Source organism: Taurulus bubalis (genome assembly GCF_910589615.1).
Source record: "Taurulus bubalis genome assembly, chromosome: 8".
NCBI lineage: Eukaryota > Metazoa > Chordata > Actinopteri > Perciformes > Cottidae > Taurulus > Taurulus bubalis.
The window spans coordinates 2,745,927-2,771,909 of NC_136596.1; the positions used below are offsets into that span (position 1 = coordinate 2,745,927).

General features: G+C 41.2%; 1 protein-coding gene across 1 annotated transcript; it reads right to left on the reverse strand.

The window, feature by feature from the left end:
- Positions 1–8,632: 8,632 nt before the first annotated feature.
- fam189a2 (family with sequence similarity 189 member A2) lies at positions 8,633–25,775 on the reverse strand (the record flags this gene model as incomplete). The annotated part of the gene is made up of 11 exons (XM_079221658.1): positions 8,633–8,962; positions 9,278–9,624; positions 10,564–10,743; positions 11,749–11,812; positions 12,860–12,995; positions 13,125–13,252; positions 14,218–14,325; positions 15,379–15,498; positions 17,512–17,622; positions 19,955–20,011; positions 25,512–25,775. The coding sequence occupies 11 exons, from the start codon at positions 25,773–25,775 to the stop codon at positions 8,633–8,635; spliced, it is 1,845 nt and encodes a 614-aa protein (XP_079077784.1).
- Positions 25,776–25,983: the final 208 nt, after the last annotated feature.

The following is a 25,983-nucleotide window of genomic DNA, read 5'->3' on the forward strand; positions in this document are numbered from 1 at the left end:
TTGCGGAGTCACCTTCAAAATAAAAGCTTTTAGGATCTTCTATGTGACTTTCATGGCAGACTTAATGCATAGAGCGCATTTTATCGAACTAATATTTAATCATTGTCATCTTAAGTAAATTGTTGTTCACTTGGAAATTAAAGCTTAAAAACTATTTCCCAACACAGATTCAACCATTAACAGGTTTCTAGAAATACAGAGGTCCAAAAACTGAACCCATTGATAAAGTGTATACTTTTCTTGATCTAAATATGTGCATAGGAAATAATAAGTTAATAAGTAAATAATAATAAAAAAAGCCAACGTTGATGCTTTTGGATTGTAGAGATTCTGAACAGGAAAAGGCAGTGGCAGCCATCTTATCTTGGCATAGGTCGGTGAGACCAGATGATCATGTCTATGCTGTTTTATTAGAATCGTTCGAGATGAGCCAGTCCTGTGCAGAATCGATCACCGCCGATCGCCTCACAATGCATGCCAGTTAGATTTGTGTCCGACTTGCTCTGACGCCATTCACAGATGGTCATTGATAACATCACGAGAGCAAGGCAGACACATATTTTAGAGCAGGTATGTATGATATATTGGTCAAGCTCAGGATATGATGTACTAAAATGTCCATCCTGTTACAGGACATTCATGTCTCTATTAATGTGTTTTTAATACACAGGTATTTGAATAATTACATTTTCTAAGAGTAAAAATGTACTTTACTTTATCCTTAAAATACATTTCAAACAGTATTTACAAACAAGTACTCATTTGAAAAAAGTTCTTCTGTAATTCACCTACATTTCATTTAGAATTAAGGGACATTTCAATGGAAATTGTACTCAATTTTTAGGTTATTTCATTTTGCCAATTCATAACCTGGAAGTAATCAAAAAGATATGCTTAATATTTCTTGATTTCATTTAATTATCATGAAAAAAAACTCAGATAACAAGATGGAAATCATATCAGTGAAGAATATATTGTATTAATGAAGGCAATTCAGTCACATACAAATTATGAATTCAGAGGTTTATCACTGAAAAAGCGGTGAATTAGTTGTACAGCAAAAAGTACAATATGTACCTCTGAGATGTGGTACAGTAAAAAGTAAAATACCTACCTCTGAGATGTAGTAAAGTAAAATATGTACCTCTGACATGTTGTACAGTAAAGTGTACAATATGTACCTCTGATATGTAGTAAGGTATAAACAGTACAGTATAATAATAATAGATTTTTTTTTGTTTTATCTCTGACTAGTTGTGGCACTCCTGTGACAACTACTGGCAGCACCTAACTACATACAAGGAGAGGACCAGTGGAGATATTATTCAACTTTAATAATTTAATTTAAAAACGTTTTGATAAAGTTTTAAATGATATTAAAAGGAAGATGTATTGTAATTGTGTCTCTCAGAACTGGGTCCATCAGTGTAAAGTGATGAAGAAACAAACAGAACCAACCTGCTCTTTGTATCCGGACTTCCGGGTTGAAAACAGCGTCCAGTAGTCTCCGTTGTCGCTCGTTCTCCTCTTTTGATCTAGAAAGTTCCTCCTCGTATTCTGCTATCGTTCTTTCAAACAGCCCAAATATCTCTTCAGCAGCCGCAGTGAGTCGCTGGTTGACTACAGACCTCAGCATTTGGACTTTAGACATTTTCTCCACAAACTCCGTCACAAACCTCGTTTCCTCTCCTTTAAAGACGAGCTGTTGCTGACTTCCGTCCCCGTCTGTTTGCAGCATGCTAAGCTAACTTCAGTATCTCTGTAGGCTACCGGGAGATGAGTCACAGGAACAACATCCGGGAACAAAGGTGAACATCTAGAAGTCCATTCAGAAGGTTTATCCAGACATACAGAGACTCTGCTGGATCAGTACTGAAGGAGCTACCTGACGCTTTACCAACACAACAACGAGACGCTGCTATTGCTACTGACGGGAGCCGCCATGTTGCTAAGGGAACAACATCCGGGTCAGCTGGAGCTTGCGGAGTCACCTTCAAAATAAAAGCTTTTAGGATCTTCTATGTGACTTTCATGGCAGACTTGATGCATAGAGCGCATTTTATCGAACTAATATTTAATCATTGTCATCTTAAGTAAGTTGTTGTTCACTTGGAAATTAAAGCTTAAAAACTATTTCCCAACACAGATCCATCCATGGCCATTAACAGGTTTCTAGAAATACAGAGGTCCAAAAACTGAACCCATTGATAAGTGTAGACTTTTCTTGATCTATATATGTGCATAGGAAATAATAAGTTAATAAGTAAATAATAAAAAAAGAACATTTAAATAAAATCTAAAACAACGTTGATGCTTTTGGATTGTAGAGAGATTCTGAACAGGAAAAGGCAGTGGCAGCCATCTTATCTTGGCATAGGTCGGTGAGACCATATGATCATGTCTATGCTGTTTTATTAGAATCGTTCGAGATGAGCCAGTCCTGTGCAGAATCGATCACCGCCGATCGCCCCACAATGCATGCCGGTTAGATTTGTGTCCGACTTGCTCTGACGCCATGCACATATGGTCAATGATAACCTCACGAGAGCAAGGCAGACACATATTTTAGAGCAGGTATGTATGATATATTGGCCAAGCTAAGGATATGATGGACTAAAATGTCCACTCTGTTACAGGACATTCACATCTCTATTAATGTGTTTTTAATACATAAGTATTGGAATAATTACATTTTCTAAGAGAACAAATGTCCTTTACTCTATCCTTAAAATACATTTCAAACAAGCATTCATTTGAAAAAAGTTCTTCTGTAATTTACCCACATTGCTTTTAGAATTAAGGGGAATTTCAATGGAAATTGTACTAAATTTTTAGGTTATTTCATTTTGCCAATTCAAAACCTGGAAGTTATCACAAAGGTATGCTTAATATTTGTTGGTTTCATTTAATTATCATGAGTCAAACTCAGATAACAGGGTGGAAATCATATCAGTGAACAATATATTGTATTAATGAAGGCAATTCATTCACATAGAAATTATAAACGCAACTTCCATCAACAACCAATAACCCATTAATCATGGACACAGATTTAGGTTAAAAATAAAAACAGGCCGCTTTAGCTTATCTACAAACACTGGAGCAAATATGGAAGTAAAACATTGAACTGAATTAATTTTGGTGAACACATTGGCTGAACTTTTCAACAGTTTGAGATCCACCATGAAAACAATTAGAACAGATTACTGTTTTAGTACAATAGTAATGAATCAAAAGAAAAGTTTGGTCAACAAAAGGTAAAACATTCACGTCCTAAAACAAAGGACGGAATCCCTAAATCTCAAAGAGATGAGATCAGTAGAGGATGAGGTTGAAGAAGAGAGAAGGATGGAGATAATTACTACAATTCTTTTCTCAATTCAGTCATTCTTCAGTTATGGAACAAAACTGCAGTTTCTACAGTAAAACTAAATTAAGGAAGTAATGAGTTTTGAACTGGAAAGAAAACATTTCTGAAGAGAAAGAAGGTTACATATTTCCCTCAGTTTCAGTTGAGCAAACTCCACGGCTAATTTGTTTCTTTAGTGTGGACTTTTGAATGTTGTTTCAGAGTTTGCTTGAATGAAAATGTTTTACTACACACAGAACAACTAAATGCTTTCACTCCTGTGTGGACATTCATGTGACGTTTCAGGTTTCCCTTTAGTGAAAATGTTTTACTACACACGGAACAGCGAAATGGTTTCACTCCTGTGTGGCTAGTCATGTGATTGTTCAGGTGTACCTTTCGTGAAAATGTTTTACCACAAACTGAACAACTAAATGCTTTCACTCCTGTGTGGACATTCATGTGAATGTTCAGGGTTCCCTTTTGTGAAAATGTTTGACTACACACAAAACAACTAAATGCTTTCACTCCTGAGTGGACAATCATGTGACGTTTCAGAGTTTGCTTGTGTGAAAATGTTTTACCACAAACTGAACAACTAAATGCTTTCACTCCTGAGTGGACACTCATGTGAACGTTCAGGTGTCCCTTTTGTGAAAATGTTTTACTACACACGGAACAACTAAATGGTTTCACTCCTGTTTTGGATCTAGTGTGTCTCTTCAGATATCTCTTGTGGTCAGAGCTTCCAGCACATTCAGGCGAGCTGATTGATTTATTTCCATTACTACAGTTCACATCACTTTCAGGTTCCTGATTCTCCTTCCAATCTCTACGGTCATCAGTCTCAGGTTCAGACGAGTCTTCATCATCTGGTCCTGGATGTCTTTCTGGATCTAACTTCCTGTCTGGTTCTGATCCTCCACAATCCGCGCCATCAGCTTCTGTTTCCATCTGTTCAGTTTGTCTTTGATGAAGCTGTGAGGACTGAGCTTCTTCTTCATCATCTTCACCCTTTACAGGAGCGAATGGGAACTTGATGCCAGCCTCCTCCAGCCCTTGAAGCTGCTCTTCCTCCTGACTGGTCCAGAGTTCCTCTTCAATGTGTGGGGGCTCTGGGTCCTCCTGTTCCTCTTTAATGTATAGGGGCTCTGTGTCCTCCTGTTCCTCTTTAATGTGGGGGGGCTCTGGGTCCTCCTGGTCCAGACTGTCGCTCCAGTCCTGCTGCTCAGGGGGAACCTTTTCTTTAACCAGCAACAGCTGCTGGACGTCTGTGGAAAAATAATAAAATACATTCAAAAGTCTGAGAAATCTTATATTAAACTCTCTGTTATTCAAGAGGTTTATCACTGAAAAAGCGGTGAATTAGTTGTACAGCAAAAAGTACAATATGTACCTCTGAGATGTAGTACACTAGCATGTACAATATGTACCTCTGATATGTGGTACAGTAAAAAGTAAAATACCTACCTCTGAGATGTAGTAAAGTAAAATCTGTACCTCTGACATGTTGTACAGTAAAGTGGATCAGGAACAACATCCGGGAACAAAGGTGAACATCTAGAAGTCCATTCAGAAGGTTTATCCAGACATACAGAGACTCTGCTGGATCAGTACTGAAGGAGCTACCTGACGCTTTACCAACACAACAACGAGACGCTGCTATTGCTACTGACGGGAGCCGCCATGTTGCTAAGGGATCAACATCCGGGTCAGCTGCAGCTTGCGTAGTCACCTTCAAAATAAAAGCTTTTAGGATCTTCTATGTGACTTTCATGGCAGACTTAATGCATAGAGCGCATTTTATCGAACTAATATTCAATCATTGTCATCTTAAGTAAATTGTTGTTCACTTGGAAATTAAAGCTTAAAAACTATTTCCCAACACAGATTCAACCATTAACAGGTTTCTAGAAATACAGAGGTCCAAAAACTGAACCCATTGATAAAGTGTATACTTTTCTTGATCTAAATATGTGCATAGGAAATAATAAGTTAATAAGTAAATAATTAAAAAAAAGCCAACGTTGATGCTTTTGGATTGTAGAGAGATTCTGAACAGGAAAAGGCAGTGGCAGCCATCTTATCTTGGCATAGGTCGGTGAGACCAGATGATCATGTCTATGCTGTTTTATTAGAATCGTTCGAGATGAGCCAGTCCTGTGCAGAATCGATCACCGCCGATCGCCTCACAATGCATGCCGGTTAGATTTGTGTCCGACTTGCTCTGACGCCATTCACATATGGTCATTGATAACATCACGAGAGCAAGGCAGACACATATTTTAGAGCAGGTATGTATGATATATTGGTCAAGCTCAGGATATGATGTACTAAAATGTCCATCCTGTTACAGGACATTCATGTCTCTATTAATGTGTTTTTAATACACAGGTATTTGAATAATTACATTTTCTAAGAGTAAAAATGTACTTTACTTTATCCTTAAAATACATTTCAAACAGTATTTACAAACAAGCACTCATTTGAAAAAAGTTCTTCTGTAATTCACCTACATTTCATTTAGAATTAAGGGGCATTTCAATGGAAATTGTACTCAATTTTTAGGTTATTTCATTTTGCCAATTCATAACCTGGAAGTAGTCAAAAAGATATGCTTAATATTTCTTGATTTCATTTAATTATCATGAAAAAAAAACTCAGATAACAAGATGGAAATCATATCAGTGAAGAATATATTGTATTAATGAAGGCAATTCAGTCACATACAAATTATGAATTCAGAGGTTTATCACTGAAAAAGCGGTGAATTAGTTGTACAGCAAAAAGTACAATATGTACCTCTGAGATGTGGTACAGTAAAAAGTAAAATACCTACCTCTGAGATGTAGTAAAGTAAAATATGTACCTCTGACATGTTGTACAGTAAAGTGTACAATATGTACCTCTGATATGTAGTAAGGTATAAACAGTACAGTATAATAATAATAGATTTTTTTTGTTTTATCTCTGACTAGTTGTGGCACTCCTGTGACAACTACTGGCAGCACCTAACTACATACAAGGAGAGGACCAGTGGAGATATTATTCAACTTTAATAATTTAATTTAAAAACGTTTTGATAAAGTTTTAAATGATATTAAAAGGAAGATGTATTGTAATTGTGTCTCTCAGAACTGGGTCCATCAGTGTAAAGTGATGAAGAAACAAACAGAACCAACCTGCTCTTTGTATCCGGACTTCCGGGTTGAAAACAGCGTCCAGTAGTCTCCGTTGTCGCTCGTTCTCCTCTTTTGATCTAGAAAGTTCCTCCTCGTATTCTGCTATCGTTCTTTCAAACAGCCCAAATATCTCTTCAGCAGCCGCAGTGAGTCGCTGGTTAACTACAGACCTCAGCATTTGGACTTTAGACATTTTCTCCACAAACTCCGTCACAAACCTCGTTTCCTCTCCTTTAAAGACGAGCTGTTGCTGACTTCCGTCCCCGTCTGTTTGCAGCATGCTAAGCTAACTTCAGTATCTCTGTAGGCTACCGGGAGATGAGTCACAGGAACAACATCCGGGAACAAAGGTGAACATCTAGAAGTCCATTCAGAAGGTTTATCCAGACATACAGAGACTCTGCTGGATCAGTACTGAAGGAGCTACCTGACGCTTTACCAACACAACAACGAGACGCTGCTATTGCTACTGACGGGAGCCGCCATGTTGCTAAGGGAACAACATCCGGGTCAGCTGCAGCTTGCGGAGTCTCCTTCAAAATAAAAGCTTCTAGGATCTTCTATGTGACTTTCATGGCAGACTTGATGCATAGAGCGCATTTTATCAAAATAATATTTCATCGTTGTCATCTTAAGTTTGTTCACTTGGAAATGAAAGCTTAAAGACAATTTCCTGTCACAGATCCAACTATGGCCATGAACAGGTTTCTAGAAATACAGAGGTCCAAAAAACTGAACCCATTCATAAAGTGTATACTTTTCTTGATCTAAATATGTGCATTTGAAATAAGTTAATAAGTAAATAATAATAAAAAGTACATTAAAATAAAATATCAAACAAAATAAAAGTTGAACTGTTGATATTTTTAATTGGAGTAAATTGAGGTACTCCTGCCTGCTGTTGATTCATAATAAAATATTTTTATAATTAAGTTACAAATGATTTCCTCCCAGATATGTTTCACACATACATCTGAATATTGTAGAGAAGCAGTCAGAATAACTGGACTCATAACATCGTGTGTTTGACTCCCTCAGGGCTGCTACTCAGCGGGCGCTCTGGCCATCGTGGTGCTGACGATCGAAGTACGTGCTGTGGTTTCTCTCCTCTATATTAACATGTAATTAACATTGTAATGAAACATGTAATTTACATGTTAATGTAAATTACATGTTACATTAACATGTAAACCGAGGTTGAAAATAGCAACAAAGTAATGTAGTAAATGTATTTCAATGAAGACGTGTTTTACCTCACCGGTAAAAAATTAAAGCTCCTCTTAGAAAATAAAAAAATACAAAACTCAGTGCTCCACAGGTGATGAAGGATAAGGGTTCTGTTTATTATCATAGTCATAAAAAATTACTATTTTATCAATATCTGAAAATATATAAGCCAATGCAATCGGACCATTATATAACACCATAACTCATGTTAAATAAAGGCTGTCACGTATATCTGTATTGAGTTGTCAAGTGCTAACTTATTACAATGTTAAAATCTCATCGCAAACAACACAATGAAGGCTGGGTATTATGTTTTTAATATAAGGCCTTTTTGCCCATATTGTTTGTAATTCGACAATAAATTGTCAAAACACAACAGTATGAGCGGAGCAGAAAACGAAAAGTGGACTCATACAAAGACATCTGCACACATCTCTCACACACACACACACACACACACACACACACACACACACACACACACACACACACACACACACACACACACACACACACACACACTCTCTCAGATTGTATTAACACAGTTTTCTCTCAAAGTTTATTAACAGATAAGGCAGCGTCTATCTATATATGTATATGCGCATATATATATAAACACAATTATGTATGTATATATATATATATGTATATATATATATACACACACACACATACATATATATATACATATATATATATACATATATATATATATATATATATACATATATATATACATATATATATATACATATATATATACATACATATATATATATATATATATATATATATATATATATATATATATATATATATATATATATATATATATATATACATACACACATTTTCTTTTACAATTAGTTGTCCCTCAAAGTACTGTCTCTCTAAAGACTCCGATCAGACTGTGTGGGCGTTCAGGTTGACCCGGGCGGGACCCGGTCCTTGACCCGGTCCTTGACCCCGCCCCTGACCTTAGCCCCGCCCCTGACCCCATCCTTGACCCCGCTCTTCCGCGGCCTCCTCGTTGCTCCACAGACTCGCAGGTGAAGGAGCTGAGGTCCCCGCAGCTCTGCAGGTGCAGCATCCCGGGCCGCCTCCTCCTCGTCCTCGGGGGTCGGGGGAAGGTCTGGGAGAGACTGACCTCCGGCTGCTGGGGGGGTCTCGGCGGACTGGGACCCATCTGGGAATCAGTGAACACCTGAAAGCCAACGGGAAACCACTGTTCATGACGCCTCATAATAATTTGTGTTAAGCTCCCGTTTCATAAAGACTAGTGACCAGATGTTTTTAAACAACGCTATATATTGGGAGGCGTTTTTAAAAGATGGATATCTTTGACAGCAACCAATGGAAACATGTTTTTGTTTTTTCTTAACTGCCAGCCTCATCCCTTTAGCTTACTTTCATGTGTGTACTCTACCCATCAAGTGGTTAAACTCCCCAACACAGATTTCCGTTTCAGAAGTTGCTGTCTGTAGTTCCTACTGACACATGTCTGTGCATGAACTGCTACCTGTTCTATGTAGCTGGCGCAGCGCACAGCCTCCTCCATGTGCTCCTGGTCCGACTGCAGGACTCCCCGTATGCTGTCCACCAGCTCCTGGACCTCGGGGGCCAGGCCCTGGGCGGCCGGCTGCTCCAGGATCCTCCGGACCAGCTGCTGCGTGTGCCGGTAGCTCTGATAGTCCACCATGGAGGAGGGCCGGGGCCGGCGGGGCGTCCTGCTGCCGTCGTTGTTGTTGTTGTTGCCCCGCCGCAGCGTGACCGGGCCCTGGCTGCAGGCCAGCGTGGGCTGGGAGGTCTGGGTGGAGGAGTCTGTGGTCTGAGGGGATGGGGCGGCGCTGCTGGGAGGCGCTGCTGCTGCGGACAGGAAAGGAGGAAGAAGATGGTTCAGGTTCCCCAATAATCCATGTTATCGGTACTAACGGGGCTTCAGTGCTGCAACCGGCAGCCTGCACTGATCTGATGAACCTCAGTGGATCCTAGAGCATCTGTGTGTGTGTGTGTGTGTGTGTGTGTGTGTGTGTGTATGAGAAGCTGCTCCTTTGGTTCATTACGTCACTGGTAACAGTGTGTTGATAAATCTGCAGCTTCTGATTGGAGGGCTTCCTCAGATCGCAGTGCCTTCACACACACTGGACAGTTCATTAAATCACACCAACAACACAAAAAGTTAAAAAATGTCAGATTGTATAATACAGCATGTATGGTAGGTAATTATTGCGCTACCTACTGGCATGGAAGAGTATTTCATGACTCGGCCAGCCACTATGTTGCAGCTCAAACGCTCAACGATGGAAAATTATTTGCGGCAACTAAATAATGTTTTCTTGGGACCGATTAAGTGAAATTGGACATTTTCCCACGGCACAGTGGTTGGAAATCTCTGCATTAAAAGACGTATTTTGGAATGAAGTATTCATCTTCACTGTCTTCATTTTTGGAGCAAAATCAAAACAACCCTCAAGATAATTCGATATGAATTACTAAATATATGGAAGCCCGTTTCCGGCACAAAAAAAAAAAAAGGTATAATTATGAGATAATAAAGTCAAGATTATGAGATAAAAAGTCACACTTACCATCTCATAATTTCAACTTTATTATCTCATAATTATGACTTTTGTGTTGGATGGAAACGGGCTTCCATATATTTAAATGGCAATTGGTAATTGTGCGATTTCTAAACCTCAAAGGGAGACCATGGAGTGTTGATGGCTGCAAGTCCTCCAATGGGACAGGAAACACCGGCTTCCAGAGAGGACGTAGTTCCACACGGGGTGGGGAAAACAAGCCCACCTTTAGCGGCGATGACCATCAACACTGGGTCGCTGTTGGAGCGCTGGATCCTCGCCTTCCTCCAGGGGGTCAGTGCTGGAGAGGGCTGCTGAGGAGGAGGAAGAGGAGGAAGAGGAGGAGGCAGGATCTGGGGCTTGGTGCCTGGTGATACCGATCCCATTTGCGGACTCCCGTCTAAGACTGAATACAGACAGGTGGCGCTATTAGAACAAAAGGGAGGGGTTTCATTCATTTGAAACCAAGTGCAGATGCTGAAAGAGCAACTTCCCCGTGATGGACCACATTGATGGTTGAAAACGGCTCAAAACGGACTTCTAATGTTTAAAAATCAGCCCTCGTGTTTCAAGGCCAGTTCTCTGGCGTATTCTTGTCTCCTTTGTGGTCTACATTCACGTCCCCATATCACGGTTCTCCAAGCTAACGTAGTTCTTCGAGGCTTTCGTCTCACGGAACTGGGCGTGGTTTCAGTTTCCAGCCCGATGACAACCGTTTGGTGTTTCTAAAATCTTGGGGTAACACTTTAAGGATGCTTCAACAGATAGAGGGGGTGCTTTATTTCATAAGAAATGCTTACGGTAGTCTATAAGGTGACACATACGTGTTTGATCCCATTTGAATTGTGCCAGGAATTACACATAAGAGATCAGATCATTGTGCACAACTAGAAAGTCGTGGTGCGAGACGTGACGATACATAACTAGAGAGACGTCGCCCCCCTGTATACTTTAGTAAAAGAATACAGTGCGAGTGTGTCTGACACAGACATGAGGAGACGGCTTTACATAGAGTGTGACCAACATGAGTATCACATGACCTCGACCAGCAGCTGAAGGTATCGGATGAGTAAAGACTGAGTGCTTCAACCAGAACCATCAGGGAGCAAGAAATGTCCTGACATGTAAGAGACCGGCTGGTGGCAAACCTTCAACCTTCAGTGGACCACAAAAGCAATATAAATACTTTTGATTCTGTCTGTATATATATATATACATATATTACTGCAATTGTGGATTATTTGTTTCCTTATATTTCATATTAATTGTATTTTTATTTGTGTCTCTTGTGTGCTCTTTACCCGTCTGCTGCTGTAATCCTGCAATTTCCCCACTGCGGGACTAATAAAGGAATATCTTATTTTAATCTCATCTTTCCAAATACAAAGCTGAGTGGAGATGCGTTTCCTACCTGGAACAGACGCTTCTGCTGGAGTCGAGTTCACAGTCAACTCCGTCAGAGCGATCTCTGTCTCCTGAAAGAGTTCATTGACAAATTCAAATAAAAATATCTCTTGGCTCCGGCCGTTTCCTGCATTAACGGTCCATGGGTTATCTCTCTTTGTGTGCTACAGGATAGATAAATATATATTATATATATATATATATATATACATACAGGGTTCATACACATCCTGACCAATGGGTTTCATGACTTTTCCATGATTTTAAACCAAATTTCCATGAGCAAACATTTAGTGAAATCTGGGTGTAAACAGTAAAAAGTGAGTAAATGTAGTATTTAAACTAACAATGAGAACACAAAGCATACAGTAAACCTTAAATGACACAAATGAATGAGACAATAGTTTGATTAAAAGAATAAACATTTATATAGATGCCTGTATGTATGCCTTTCTTTTAAAAGCATATTAATTATTTCAAACTCAGCGTAAATGAACGACATGAACACATGAATATAACACATTTACATGACTTTAACTAAACTTTGGGGATTTTATTGGTTTCAAGGACTTTTCCAGGCCTGGAAATAACCATTTTAAAACTCCATGACTTTTCCAGGTTTTCCATGACCGTAAGAACCATGTATATATATATATATATATATATATATATATATATATATATATATAGTGATATATACCGTAAAATTCGGGTTAAAAGCCGCTACTTTTTTCCTCAACTTTGACCCGTGCGGCTTAAGTATTGATGCGGCTAATTTGTGTATTTTTCCAATTCTAAATTTAGCAGCAGTTGCAGAGACATGTTAGCTAGCGAGCGTTAGTTAGCACTAGCGAGCATTAGTTAGCAGTAGCGAGCTAGCTAGCACTAGCTAGGGACTCAGTAGCAGCAGCGGTTTATATATGATTAAATATAACTTCTTTTGGGTTTTTAGTATATGCGGCAAATAAAAGGGTGCGCCTTATAACCCGCAATTTACGGTAATCTTATTATATTCAAGAAAAGACAGACATCTCTACAGACGATATCTTCCATAAATATGTATTCCTTTATGATTTTGGAGTGAACGCTCCCTTCAACCCCTTTAATCTGAAGGGTACCTGTGAGGCGGCGGCGGCGGAGCCTCCAGCAACGACCTCGTACGGCGGCGGGGGGTCGAGCGGACAGAAGACCTCCACCCCTTTGATCCGGGCCCCGTAGATATGAGGCAGAGGGATCACGCTGTCCCCCAGGATCCTGGATCACAAACACAGGTCAAACGGCAAAACTAGAGAGCGGACACACGGACACCAACAACAGTACTGAAGTTAAGATGAAAGTGTGTGTGTGTGTGTGTGTGTGTGTGTGTGTGTGTGTGTCTGTTACCGGCGAGCGAGGCGTGGAGTGTACGAGTAGAAAGTGGAGAAGTAAGACGGGGGAGGGGCTGGGGCCACAAACTCGTCCGGGTCTGGCACCTGGGTGGGGTCCTCCCTCTCCTGGGCCGCGTGCTCGTCCTATCACAGAGCAGGACACGCGTGACATCACACGTCATGCGAAATCACAGCCAGAAGCTATAAAAACTGTAATTTTATCTTTCTGACGGTCCTTGAAGGCATCATCGTGTGTGACGAATCAGAAAAAGCAGCCGAAACTTAAAACCTTAAAATAATGATATTTCGTCTCAAAATCTCGCCATGAATTAAATGTTTACTTTAACCAGATCCTGTAAAAGAATAAATAATAATAATCTGCACTCCTCAGCATAACTAGGAAGCCATGATTGAATCTGCAGAGACCAACAGTCACCAAACCTTCTGTGGGACCAACTAAGGATGAGAATAACTCAATATAAATATATATATATATAGCGTGGAGAGCGTTCCTCAAAATTGGTAAGACTTGTGGACAGAAATTTAACATGTGTAGTGTTTTTTTTTTAATGGTTTATGGCTTTGTTACCGTGTTATACTGCAATTTCTTTTGGAGCCAAAAGGGCCCTACATTAAAGAGGGCTCAAAAAGAGGTGTGGGGGCGGGCCCAGCACCATAATGTGGGCGGGGCGAGCACCAGACTGTGGGCGGGACCAGCACCATACTGTGGGCGGGGCGAGCATCCGACTGTGGGCGGGACCAGCACCAGACTGTGGGCGGGACCAGCACCATACTGTGGGCGGGGCGAGCATCCGACTGTGGGCGGGCCCAGCACCATAATGTGGGCGGGGCGAGCATCCGACTGTGGGCGGGACCAGCACCATACTGTGGGCGGGGCCAGCACCAGACTGTGGGCGGGCCCAGCACCAGACTGTGGGCGGGGCCAGCACCAGAATGTGGGCGGGGCCAGCATCAGACTGTGGGCGGGACCAGCACCAGGCTGTGGGCGGGGCCAGCACCAGAATGTGGGCGGGGCCAGCACCAGACTGTGGGCGGGGCCAGCACCAGACTGTGGGCGGGGCCAGCACCAGACTGTGGGCGGGACGTACCAGGCACGGCGTTCTGGCGGTGAAGATCTGCAGGTACCTCAGGGCCGCCGCCATGAGGCACACGGCTGTGGTCAGAGCGTTCAGAGCGCCCAGCACAAACAGCACTTTCTGGGAGACGAGAAACACACATCAGGTCAAGTAGAGCAGAGGGAACTACACACTACAAGTAGAGCAGAGGGAACTACACACTACACACTACAAGTAGAGCAGAGGGAACTACACACTACACACTACAAGTAGAGCAGAGGGAACTACACACTACACACTACAAGTAGAGCAGAGGGAACTACACACTACACACTACAAGTAGAGCAGAGGGAACTACACACTACACACTACAAGTAGAGCAGAGGGAACTACACACTACAAGTAGAGCAGAGGGAACTACACACTACACACTACAAGTAGAGCAGAGGGAACTACACACTACAAGTAGAGCAGAGGGAACTACACACTACACACTACAAGTAGAGCAGAGGGAACTACACACTACAAGTAGAGCAGAGGGAACTACACACTACACACTAAAAGTATAGCAGAGGGAACTACACACTAGTGACGGCAGAGGGAACTACACACTACAAGTAGAGCAGAGGGAACTACACACTACAAGTAGAGCAGAGGGAACTACACACTACAAGTAGAGCAGAGGGAACTACACACTACACACTACAAGTAGAGCAGAGGGAACTACACACTACAAGTAGCGCAGAGGGAACTACACACTAGTGACGGCAGAGGGAACTACACACTACAAGTAGCGCAGAGGGAACTACACACTACACACTACAAGTAGAGCAGAGGGAACTACACACTACAAGTAGCGCAGAGGGAACTACACACTAGTGACGGCAGAGGGAACTACACACTACAAGTAGCGCAGAGGGAACTACACACTAGTGACGGCAGAGGGAACTACACACTAGTGACGGCAGAGGGAACTACACACTAGTGACGGCAGAGGGAACTACACACTAGTGACGGCAGAGGGAACTACACACTACAAGTAGCGCAGAGGGAACTACACACTAGTGACGGCAGAGGGAACTACACACTACAAGTAGCGGAGAGGGAACTACACACTACAAGTAGAGCAGAGGGAACTACACACTACAAGTAGAGCAGAGGGAACTACACACTAGTGACGGCAGAGGGGCGCACCTTGAGCAGGACCCTCATGGTGCCGCAGGAGGGGGCGGGGTGCAGCTCCAGCAGCTCCTCCTCGGGACATTTGGAGCTGGGCGAGAGCGAGCAGCAGTAACACACATCTCCAGCCTCACTCTGAAACCACACACACACACACACACACACACACACACACACAGTTGATTTTGATATGATTGAAAACATTTCTGAATTCACAACGTCCCAGAAAGATCAAGCTGTCTTCTTCATCTAAAATGCTAAGCAGCCGTTCAGCTACAGGCCGTATACGAGCAGGGATACGACACCTTCATAATAATCTCGGGAGCGACTGTGACGAGAATACATCATGACTCTTGCTGTGGCGGTTCGTGGTCCCTGACCTTTAATGATATCTCCCCCCAGCTAGGCTAACCACATTCTGCTTAAATTATGAACATATACCATTTGGGATAACTTCAGGTGCAATAAGCAGATGTGATACAGAAAGAAAGAAACAAAGAAAGACGCGTCGTCTAAAATATGGAAATATGTATATGGAAATACATGTTGTATTTTAAAACTTTTTAGTAAAATGAGTCCCAAAGCTCGCCCAGGTAGCCAATCACATCAAGTCAGAGGCACTAACTCTGGAAGCCGGTAGACGAAGTGGGAACAGCGGGACGATGGAAAATGCAGACGAAAGGTTGATATAATAATAATAATGATGAACTATATAATTCAATCAATAACATGAGCTTTTTTCACCTCCCTTTAATCCTATTTGACCGCCTGGTTGCGCACACACACACACACACACACACACACACACACACACACACACACACACACACACACACACACCTATATTTATAGAGCAGAGTGACCCGTCTATTCTTATACGTCCAACAGACAGGACAGACCTGTGTGTGTGTGTGTGTGTGTGTGTGTGTGTGTGTGTGTGTGTGTGTGTGTGTGTGTGTGTGTGTGTGTGTGTGTCTGGCAGAAGGAGGGAGGAAAGACGGCACAACAGCAGGAAGAGTCCAAAGGTCACACAGAGGAGCTCTGGACCGGAGGGGAAAACACGACTCATCACATTTCCTGCAGCCCGACCGGCATCGTTTTACCGGGTCGAAGCCAAGAGTGACGCTGCACAATGACGAGCTGCATGACAACAAATAGACTTTATGAAATAAATAATCCGACAATACTGACAAAATATACCCGCAGAACCGTCTGCTGCAGGCCTCGTTTTGTCCAGCGAAAAGTTTGGTCTCACTTTGAACCGAGGCATCTCCAGATTTGTTCCATACATTGAGATGTTATGATCAACTAAAGTTACATGAATACATAAATCCCCGCCATCTTGCCTGGGAGGGACCGCTGAGTGACTCTTATATATAATAATATATATATATATATATATATTACTTTTACATTTTATTTATTTAACACACAACCGATGCAAAAGTGTCTTCAAACTTGCATTCTCTCTCCTGACCACCAGGGGGCGACTCCTCTGGTTGTATAGAAGTCTATGCTTTATGTTTTAAAGCTGCATTCTCTCTCCTGACCACAAGGGGGCGACTCCTCTGGTTGTATAGAAGTCTATGCTTTATGTTTTAAAGCTGCATTCTCTCTCCTGACCACCAGGGGGCGACTCCTCTGGTTGTATAGAAGTATATGCTTTATGTTTTAAAGCTGCATTCTCTCTCCTGACCACCAGGGGGCAACTCCTCTGGTTGTATAGAAGTCTATGCTTTATGTTTTAAAGCTGCATTCTCTCTCCTGACCACCAGGGGGCGACTCCTCTGGTTGTATAGAAGTCTATGCTTTATGTTTTAAAGCTGCATTCTCTCTCCTGACAACAAGGGGGGCGACTCCTCTGGTTGTATAGAAGTCTATGCTTTATGTTTTAAAGCTGCATTCTCTCTCCTGACAACAAGGGGGGCGACTCCTCTGGTTGTATAGAAGTCTATATAGATGACTCTACTTCTCTTGATGTATTCCCTCAGTAAACATTGTAAACATGAGTTTATGTCTCAATCTCTAGTTTCAAGTCTTCTTCAATACAGCATGATGTTCATTCAGTACATGATGGTCATTTATGGTCAGGAGTGGAGCAGGAAACCTACAACACCAGACAAGACTCAAAACGAGAACCAGCCTCACCAGTTGGCAGCTGGTCATACTGGAAACCAGCTGGGCTCCCTGGCAGCACAGGATGAATCCAGCCAGGTTCAGGAGCACGCACACCAGAGACAGCAGGACAAACACATTGACCTGGAGATGGAGGGAGGGGGGGTGAAAAGGGAAGAGAGGATGGATTATTGTGGTCTGGACACGTGTGTTTAACCCTGTGGACACATTGTGTAGAAGAAGGTTTAATAAACACGGTGGAAGAGAGATGACCTGAGATTTGAACCTGTAGTCAAACTGATTATTTTGCCATAGAAGGGATGCTCACATGTATTTCACAGGGTTCATAAACATTGTTAACTAAACATTTCCAGGACTTTTCTCCAGCTCACATTGTCTGAAACGTCTGAAAGAATCCATGTGAAACTCTGCAGGAATGACAAGCGTTGTGTCTTCACATGACTCCCCCTGCCATGTGATTAGTGGTTGTCCAAAGTTACTACCCACTCAGCACAATGGTGTTTTATTTGACTTAAGTTGACTGGTGTGCTACAATTTACAATGTACTTGAGAACTAGACCTACAGCCGGTTTGAATGTTCAGTGGCTGCAGTAGAGTGGCTTGAAAACAGGAGAAAAAAAACGTACATTCACATTAAAAACAGTCCTAAAAAACACTATTTTTAAGTAAAATTGGTGAGATTTTTGTTGGGTGAGGTTGTCTTTTCAATGCTGGGGAGCATCTGTGTACTTCCACCAGCTAACCATCCGGTCTGTGGGACTAAGAAGACGCTTTCTGTATCGATTGTGATTGCTGATGATATCTGATGATCGGAGCAGTTCGGCCGCCGGAAAAAAGGTGACGGGGTTCGGGTGGCAGGTCGGCGGTTTGATGCAAATGAATGAATGACCATGTGGGTTATGCATTATCCAAAGGGACCATTGGAGCAACATCTTGGCCATCGGCTTTAGAAAGGCTAGATTACAACAATAAACCTGCTGTTTAATAATCAAAGAATTCATGTATTAATCAGAGCACCCAGAGAGTGCTAGATATATTTTGAATTTATGAAGGATTTTCTAAAATCAGCTGTGAGATGCAGACAGAAGCAGCCGGTTGCGTCCGTCTCTCTCTCTCTTCTTAATATATTAAGACAAAGTTGTTTTTGATTAATGCTACACAGAGTCAATAATCATCATGAAGGGTTAAATATAAACACTGCATATAGTAGAAATAACTTTAAAAATGGAACTAAGAAGACATTTAAGGTATATTTTGTTAAATTTACTCCATCGGATGCACCCTTTTGTCCAAATATGGAAACTTCTGGCTCCAGAAAAAACAAGATGGAGACGGACAGAATGCCGAACTCAAAGCTTACAAGCAGTGGTCCACAAACCAACGGGAGACGTCCCGGGGACTTTGTCCACGTACACTACCGTCTGTGGCTCAAAGGCACACGGACAGGAGGCCTTTAAATAGCCGTCTCCACCCGTCTGCCAAAGTGATCTCCGGTCAAAGGCACATCTCCTCATTCTTTCACGTCTCCAGCTTTGTCTTCGGCCTGACTGTTGGTATCAATGAGTTCTCTCCGTGCTCTAAATGTGTCATGGCGTTCTGACTGAAAGGGAAATGCAAGAGGACACAAGTCAGTCTGAATGTCTTCAGCACTGTTGAGTAGAGGTGGGAGACAAAAAAGGTATTCACGCAAGAAACAAGACTCTTATTTTCCACGATTCAGAATCAATTCACAACTTCGATCCACATTGTAAAAGGAACCCTGCACATCGCTTCTGCCGGACAGTAATCCTACACATTAAGACGCACAAAGTCGCCCGTCTGACTTCATGCAGGCGTTCGTCATCATAACACGTTCAGCCAACGTCGCTCGCTCACGATTCCCAGGATGTATTTTGAACAACGACTGCAGTGAACGTCACCAAAGTGACGGTACCCGCAGTATCCATCTCCACCCGGCTTCGTTGAGAGCTTTTGGTTTGGTTACTTTATTAGTACCCTCAGGTAGAGAACAGTAGTTTGCTGTCCTGGCTCCTCAAAGGTGGAATGAGCTCCCCATTGACATCAGGACAGCAGGAAGTCTCTACATCTTCACAGGAAACCCAAGAAGAAGAGGTGGGCATGCAGTTGTTCACTTTAGGGATGACATCACCCTCACAACGTCCACTGTAGGATGAGGAGGATCGACTTCACTTCTCCACATCTGTCTAATCTACATGTGATTTGCCCAATCATCTTCGACGGAGAGCCAACAGTCGGCACTGTTTCCATTTCCCCTCCGATCATCTCAACAGGTAATTTCACTGGTGTCTTCTCCACCTCCCAGAAAGAGCGATTATCAGTGAATAATTACCAATTAAGTGCTACTTTCTCTGTTCAAGGTGGAGTCGGAAAAGATGTGTTTTAGTTTGATTTGATTCAAATTAAACAGCAAGACAATATCAAGACCAAAGCTCACCAGTAACAGCATGGGCCTTCTCCATGTTGTGAGGCCGACGATGCCAGACAGTATTACCTGGAAACAAACAGAACACTTATTTTCACGTGGTGCAACGAAAGAATATACATATAACACAGACATAGACAAATATATACGAACAAATACACATATCTAACAAACTGTCATAGAACTAGCCACATCTCTGTTTAAAGACTAGCCACAGTGAGGCTGCTAAGAGGAGCGATTTGGTTCCCTTTTGGTAGCGGGTCCTATTCTCTGTGCCGTGTTTCCTCAGAAGAGAAAACCTCCTCAACGCTGGAGGGATTCTCAGCTGATCGCGACAATGATGTTGACTCCTTTGTACCACAGTTGTTCCTTTTGTCACTTTGAGTTCAAAGAGCCACTTCCTGGAATGTGGGACAGTGGCCTTAAATAGGGGTCGGTACCATAAATTGTCATTTAGTGTCCTCCTCGGGCCGTTTCCTGCCTCGTGAGATTAGATTTTACTTGAATGAACACTAGTGTCTGTTATAACTTATATGTGTCTGCAGGAAACATATCAGATGGTTTTTTTTCATGGTCATACGCTTCTAAAATAAAAGAGGAGTCGCTATTTTGATCCATTTAAACATTCCATACCATAATAATGCCACGATAAAAGGCCCAGAAGGTCCTTTTGTTATCATCAATGGACACACACAAAATGTAAAGTTAAGTTTTGACATTTCTTTTGTGTAAGTAATCACATCTAAGTTCATACAGTAATTATCTCAAACTTTAATCTAGTTTAATCGCTAAACGTAGGGGGCAGTTTAACACTCACAGCAGACAAAGATCTCCACTATTTCCTCACCAGAAAGTGGACATCCTTCATTGAACTGAATGTCAATTAGCATAGTGGGAAACAGCTAAAACCGGTTCAAGGGATTAATAATTTCATATTCCAAACATAAGTAAAAAAACAACAACAACTGAAACATCTATACTTCCGAGATTCCCACTCGCCTAATGAGCAAATCTGAAAATAAAGAGTACAGGAAATAAAGAATAAATCTATACATCAACAGACACAATTACCCTTGAAAAGACCAAGATTAAACTACTTTGAACACAATGAAGAAAAAAGGGAAACTCCTCGCTAATTAGTTGAAAAGACACAAAGAAAAATCAACATTCGATCCGTCCTTTATAGCGTTGAACCAAAATGATCCAAATATCCAGCGGTCAGACCAACCCTTGACCTCAGAGGAACTCAGGAAAGCCTTCTTCACTGTGTGGATGAAGCATTAAGTCGTGCTCATTTACTCTAAGGTTTTCTAAGCTTCTATCCTCCACGACTTGCCGAAAGGTAGTAGAATATATATAGAGCGAGGTTAGCCAAACACAGCCACAGTGCACATAGAAATAGCCTCCGCTCTGACCATCCAGCTACGTTGACTTGAATAGGAATGTTTGTTCTACTACCAACCCAATCCTTGCCTCCAGCAATCGACCTATACGCCTGATTAACTGTGCCCTAAGAATCATAAGAGTAACATAAGAGTGAAGCACAGATCTTTATCAATCCTAAAAGACAGACCCTCATCCACCAACATGTGGCCTCTATTCAACCTCATCGGCTTATCCCAGAGAAAACATTTTCAAAAATCCTCAAAATCCGTTCTTCGATTTGTTTATTTAATGGATGAAAACTGCACACTGCAGGGAGCTCCACTTTCTCCATTACCAAACCACTTTCATCAAAATTCGTAAAGTTGAAAGAACACTCGTATCACATGTGTACAAGCAAGACATTTTTACCACAAAATGGGTTAATATGCGGATGACATCATACTCTACCCAACACATCCCTCCACAGCCCTGCCAGAAGTCTTCAGTCCCAGATCCTCAAACATGTCTTATGACTCCATGCTCTAAATCCAAAATTCCACCACTCTGCAAGGACAAAATGGAATGCTGTGTCTTAAAAAAAAATAAAAAATCAGGTACGTTTAAATACCTTGCGATCAATATTTCTGCCAAGTTGTCAGAGCTATTCCTTCTGAGTTACCCTCCATTATTGAATCCATAATTAAAAAGCATTGTTCACCCACTCGAACACCTTGTCAGCAGTAAAAATGACCATACGACTACAAATAAACCATTTTATTTCTATGACCTCTAGACTCCTTCAGAACAACATTATACTGTTGACATAAGAAACCATAAGAAACCATTATCCATTCTGCAAAAATCAAAAGACCGTGGCAAAGTTTTAGATCCTACCACTGAGCAAATACTCCTCAGCATATACTCATTGGGTTACCTTACTTAACAGATTCCCCCTTAAATTACTCTTTTTTTCTCATTTAATTCACAGTAACTGGAAGATGTTATTGTTATCATTTCATCTTTTTTGTTTTGTAATGTACAAAATGTACAGCTTCCTTCTCCCTCCGCTATAATACAGTCCACCAACTTCATCAGCTACATTAAAGAATTCCTCATTCTCGAGTGTAGACTCGTATTATGCCGTATTATTCAACCATTTATCATAACGAATGACAGTTAAGCCGCTTAAAGCAACAGTCCAGCGGTTTGAGCCGAAAGGAGCTTTGTGTGCCGTTTCACCTCGGTGTGTCAGGATGTGTTGAGCAAGAGGAAACGCTGGCTTCACTCCATCAAAAGAGAAATAATGCTTTAGGATTGGTCATCTTGTAAAACTAGCAAGATTACGTGAGATTATTAAACCGATCCAGCCCAGTGTGGCCAACTCTTCCCCAGCGAAAGGAGCTCGCAGCACCGGCTCCAAAAATGCTGAATCTAGCAAGAAAGATGCCAAGTCAGCAACACTGACCGCCCGTCTCCTTCATGATGATGATAATTACTATCATCATGAACTTAAACAACCAACATGGTTATTGTTTGGGCCGAATTAAATTAATTTAATTGATTGATTGCTGTCAGGATGTAATGACAATTTCAACAAAAATATCAAAATGTTTTTGAGTCAGGTTACCAACCCGGCCTTTATGAGTAAAAATAGAAATGTAAAGACAGCAACAAAGATTTTATGAGGGGTTTGCAATGGAAAAGTATCATTCTAGCAATAGACGATTATTCCATCCAGCACATTCTTGACCTTCACCACGTGGTCGCTGTGAAGAGCACCGGCTCGCTGAGCGCCTCAAGTCCAAGTTAAGCGCCGAGTCTTTTTTAGAAACCGGCAAGTCTCTGAATGATGTCGGTTGGAATGACATTAGCTTTTAAAGAAGTTTAACCACAAGTCCTGTCAGAGCGAGTCAGAAGTCTCCCACAGTTCATCCTGCTTGGAGACAAAGCGCTGCAGCGCTGCCTTCCATGAGCAGAGAGAAACATGGACAGTTGAACAACTAGTCATGAAACAAAAAAGCAGGAGGTTTAGTTGAAGCAGTTCTGTAAACTGTGATGGACAGATTGAGTAATATGTAATGTTATTGTACGATTTGGTATTGTTTACTCTTCCAAGTAAGTTATTGATCTGACACACAGACATGTATATAGTCACACTATTCTAGTTCACTGTGTATACTTCTAGTTTACTATACTTCTATTTCACTGTGTATACTTCTAGTTTACTATACTTCTATTTCACTGTGTATACTTCTAGTTCACTGTGTATACTTCTAGTTCACTGTGTATACTTCTAGTTCACTGTGTATACTTCTAGTTCACTGTGTATACTTCTAGTTTACCGTATATACTTCTAGTTTACTATACTTCTATTTCACTGTGTATACTTCTAGTTCACTGTGTATACTTCTAGTTTACTATACTTCTATTTCACTGTGTATACTTCTAGTTCACTGTGTATACTTCTAGTTCACTGTGTATACTTCTAGTTTACCGTATATACTTCTAGTTTACTATACTTCTATTTCACTGTGTATACTTCTAGTTCACCGTATATACTTCTAGTTTACTATACTTCTATTTCACTGTGTATACTTCTAGTTTACCGTATATACTTCTAGTTTACTATACTTCTATTTCACTGTGTATACTTCTAGTTCACCGTATATACTTCTAGTTTACTATACTTCTAGTTCACTGTGTATACTTCTAGTTCACTGTGTATACTTCTAGTTCACTGTGTATACTTCTAGTTTACCGTATATACTTCTAGTTTACTATACTTCTATTTCACTGGGTATACTTCTAGTTCACTGTGTATACTTCTAGTTTACTATACTTCTATTTCACTGTGTATACTTCTAGTTCACTGTGTATACTTCTAGTTCACTGTGTATACTTCTAGTTTACCGTATATACTTCTAGTTTACTATACTTCTATTTCACTGTGTATACTTCTAGTTCACTGTGTATACTTCTAGTTTACCGTATATACTTCTAGTTTACTATACTTCTATTTCACTGTGTATACTTCTAGTTTACTGTGTATACTTCTAGTTTACTATACTTCTATTTCACTGTGTATACTTCTAGTTTACTGTGTATACTTCTAGTTTACTATACTTCTAGTTCACTGTGTATACTTCTAGTTTACTGTGTATACTTCTAGTTTACTATACTTCTATTTCACTGTGTATACTTCTATTTCACTGTGTATACTTCTAGTTCACTGTGTATACTTCTAGTTTACTATACTTCTATTTCACTGTGTATACTTCTAGTTTACTGTATATACTTCTAGTTTACTGTATATACTTCTAGTTCATAGTATGTACTTCTAGTTCATAGTATATACTTCTAGTTCATAGTATATACTTCTAGTTCATAGTATATACTTCTAGTTCATAGTATGCACTTCTAGTTCATAGTATATACTTCTAGTTCATAGTATGCACTTCTAGTTCATAGTATATACTTCTAGTTCATAGTATATACTTCTAGTTCATAGTATATACTTCTAGTTCATAGTATGTACTTCTAGTTCATAGTATATACTTCTAGTTCATAGTATGTACTTCTAGTTCATAGTATATACTTCTAGTTCATAGTATGTACTTCTAGTTCATAGTATGTATTTCAAGTGTACTCTATTTCTAGTTCGCTGTATATACTTCTAGTTCATAGTATGTACTTCTAGTCCACTGTGTATATACTTCTAGTATTTTCCATATAAACACTTGTATGTTAATCTGTAACTTTGGTTGCTGCTGCCACAAACAAATGTCCCCCTGGGGATGAATACATATATATATATATATATATATATATATATATATATATATATATATATATATATACACACATACATACATACATACATACATACATATATATATATATATATATATATATATATATATATATATATATATATATATATATATATATATATACATCCATCATCCACACAGCAGTCATGACTGCACAGATTTATGTCGTCACCAGTTTTAATGGAAAATATTGTGCTTTTGCGATTTACAGCATTTGTTGTTGTTGTTGTTGTTGTTGTTGTTTCGCTTAAACAGAACACTGAGTCACTGCTACATGACATGTAATAACGTCATGTAATATATATATACGTAATGTAAATATATATTACATGACGTTATTACATATCATGTGAATGTCGGAGCGGCGCACTCACCGAGGAGCCCGCCCAGAAGGGACAGGAGTTCCGGATGGGCGGCGAGTTGCTGAGCGACAGGGCTCCGAAGCACAGCACCACCATGGAGCCGCCGAGCAGCAGCTGCAGCAAGCCGAGCGACAGCAGCGGCCGGCCGGGCAGCAGCAGCCGAGAGCCGCCGCCGGGGAGCCGGGAGGAGGTGGACGAGCCGCGCGGCGGTCGGTGTCGGTAAGGCGGCTCGGCGACCGGACAGCAAGACCCCGGCAGCACCACCGGGAGCGACATCTGTTATAACGGGCTCTTCTTTTCGTTTCTCACGGATTATTACACGGTGGAGCGGCGCGGCTCGGTGGCTCCGCCATGACGGCGTCCAGGTCTGAAATAACACCCGAGCCGAGCCGAGCGCCGGCGGGTTGACTTTCACATATTTTGGCAGTTGGTCAGGCCGGGGGAGGGAGGGGGCGTGTCCTTATTTCATGTGGGGGCGTGTACT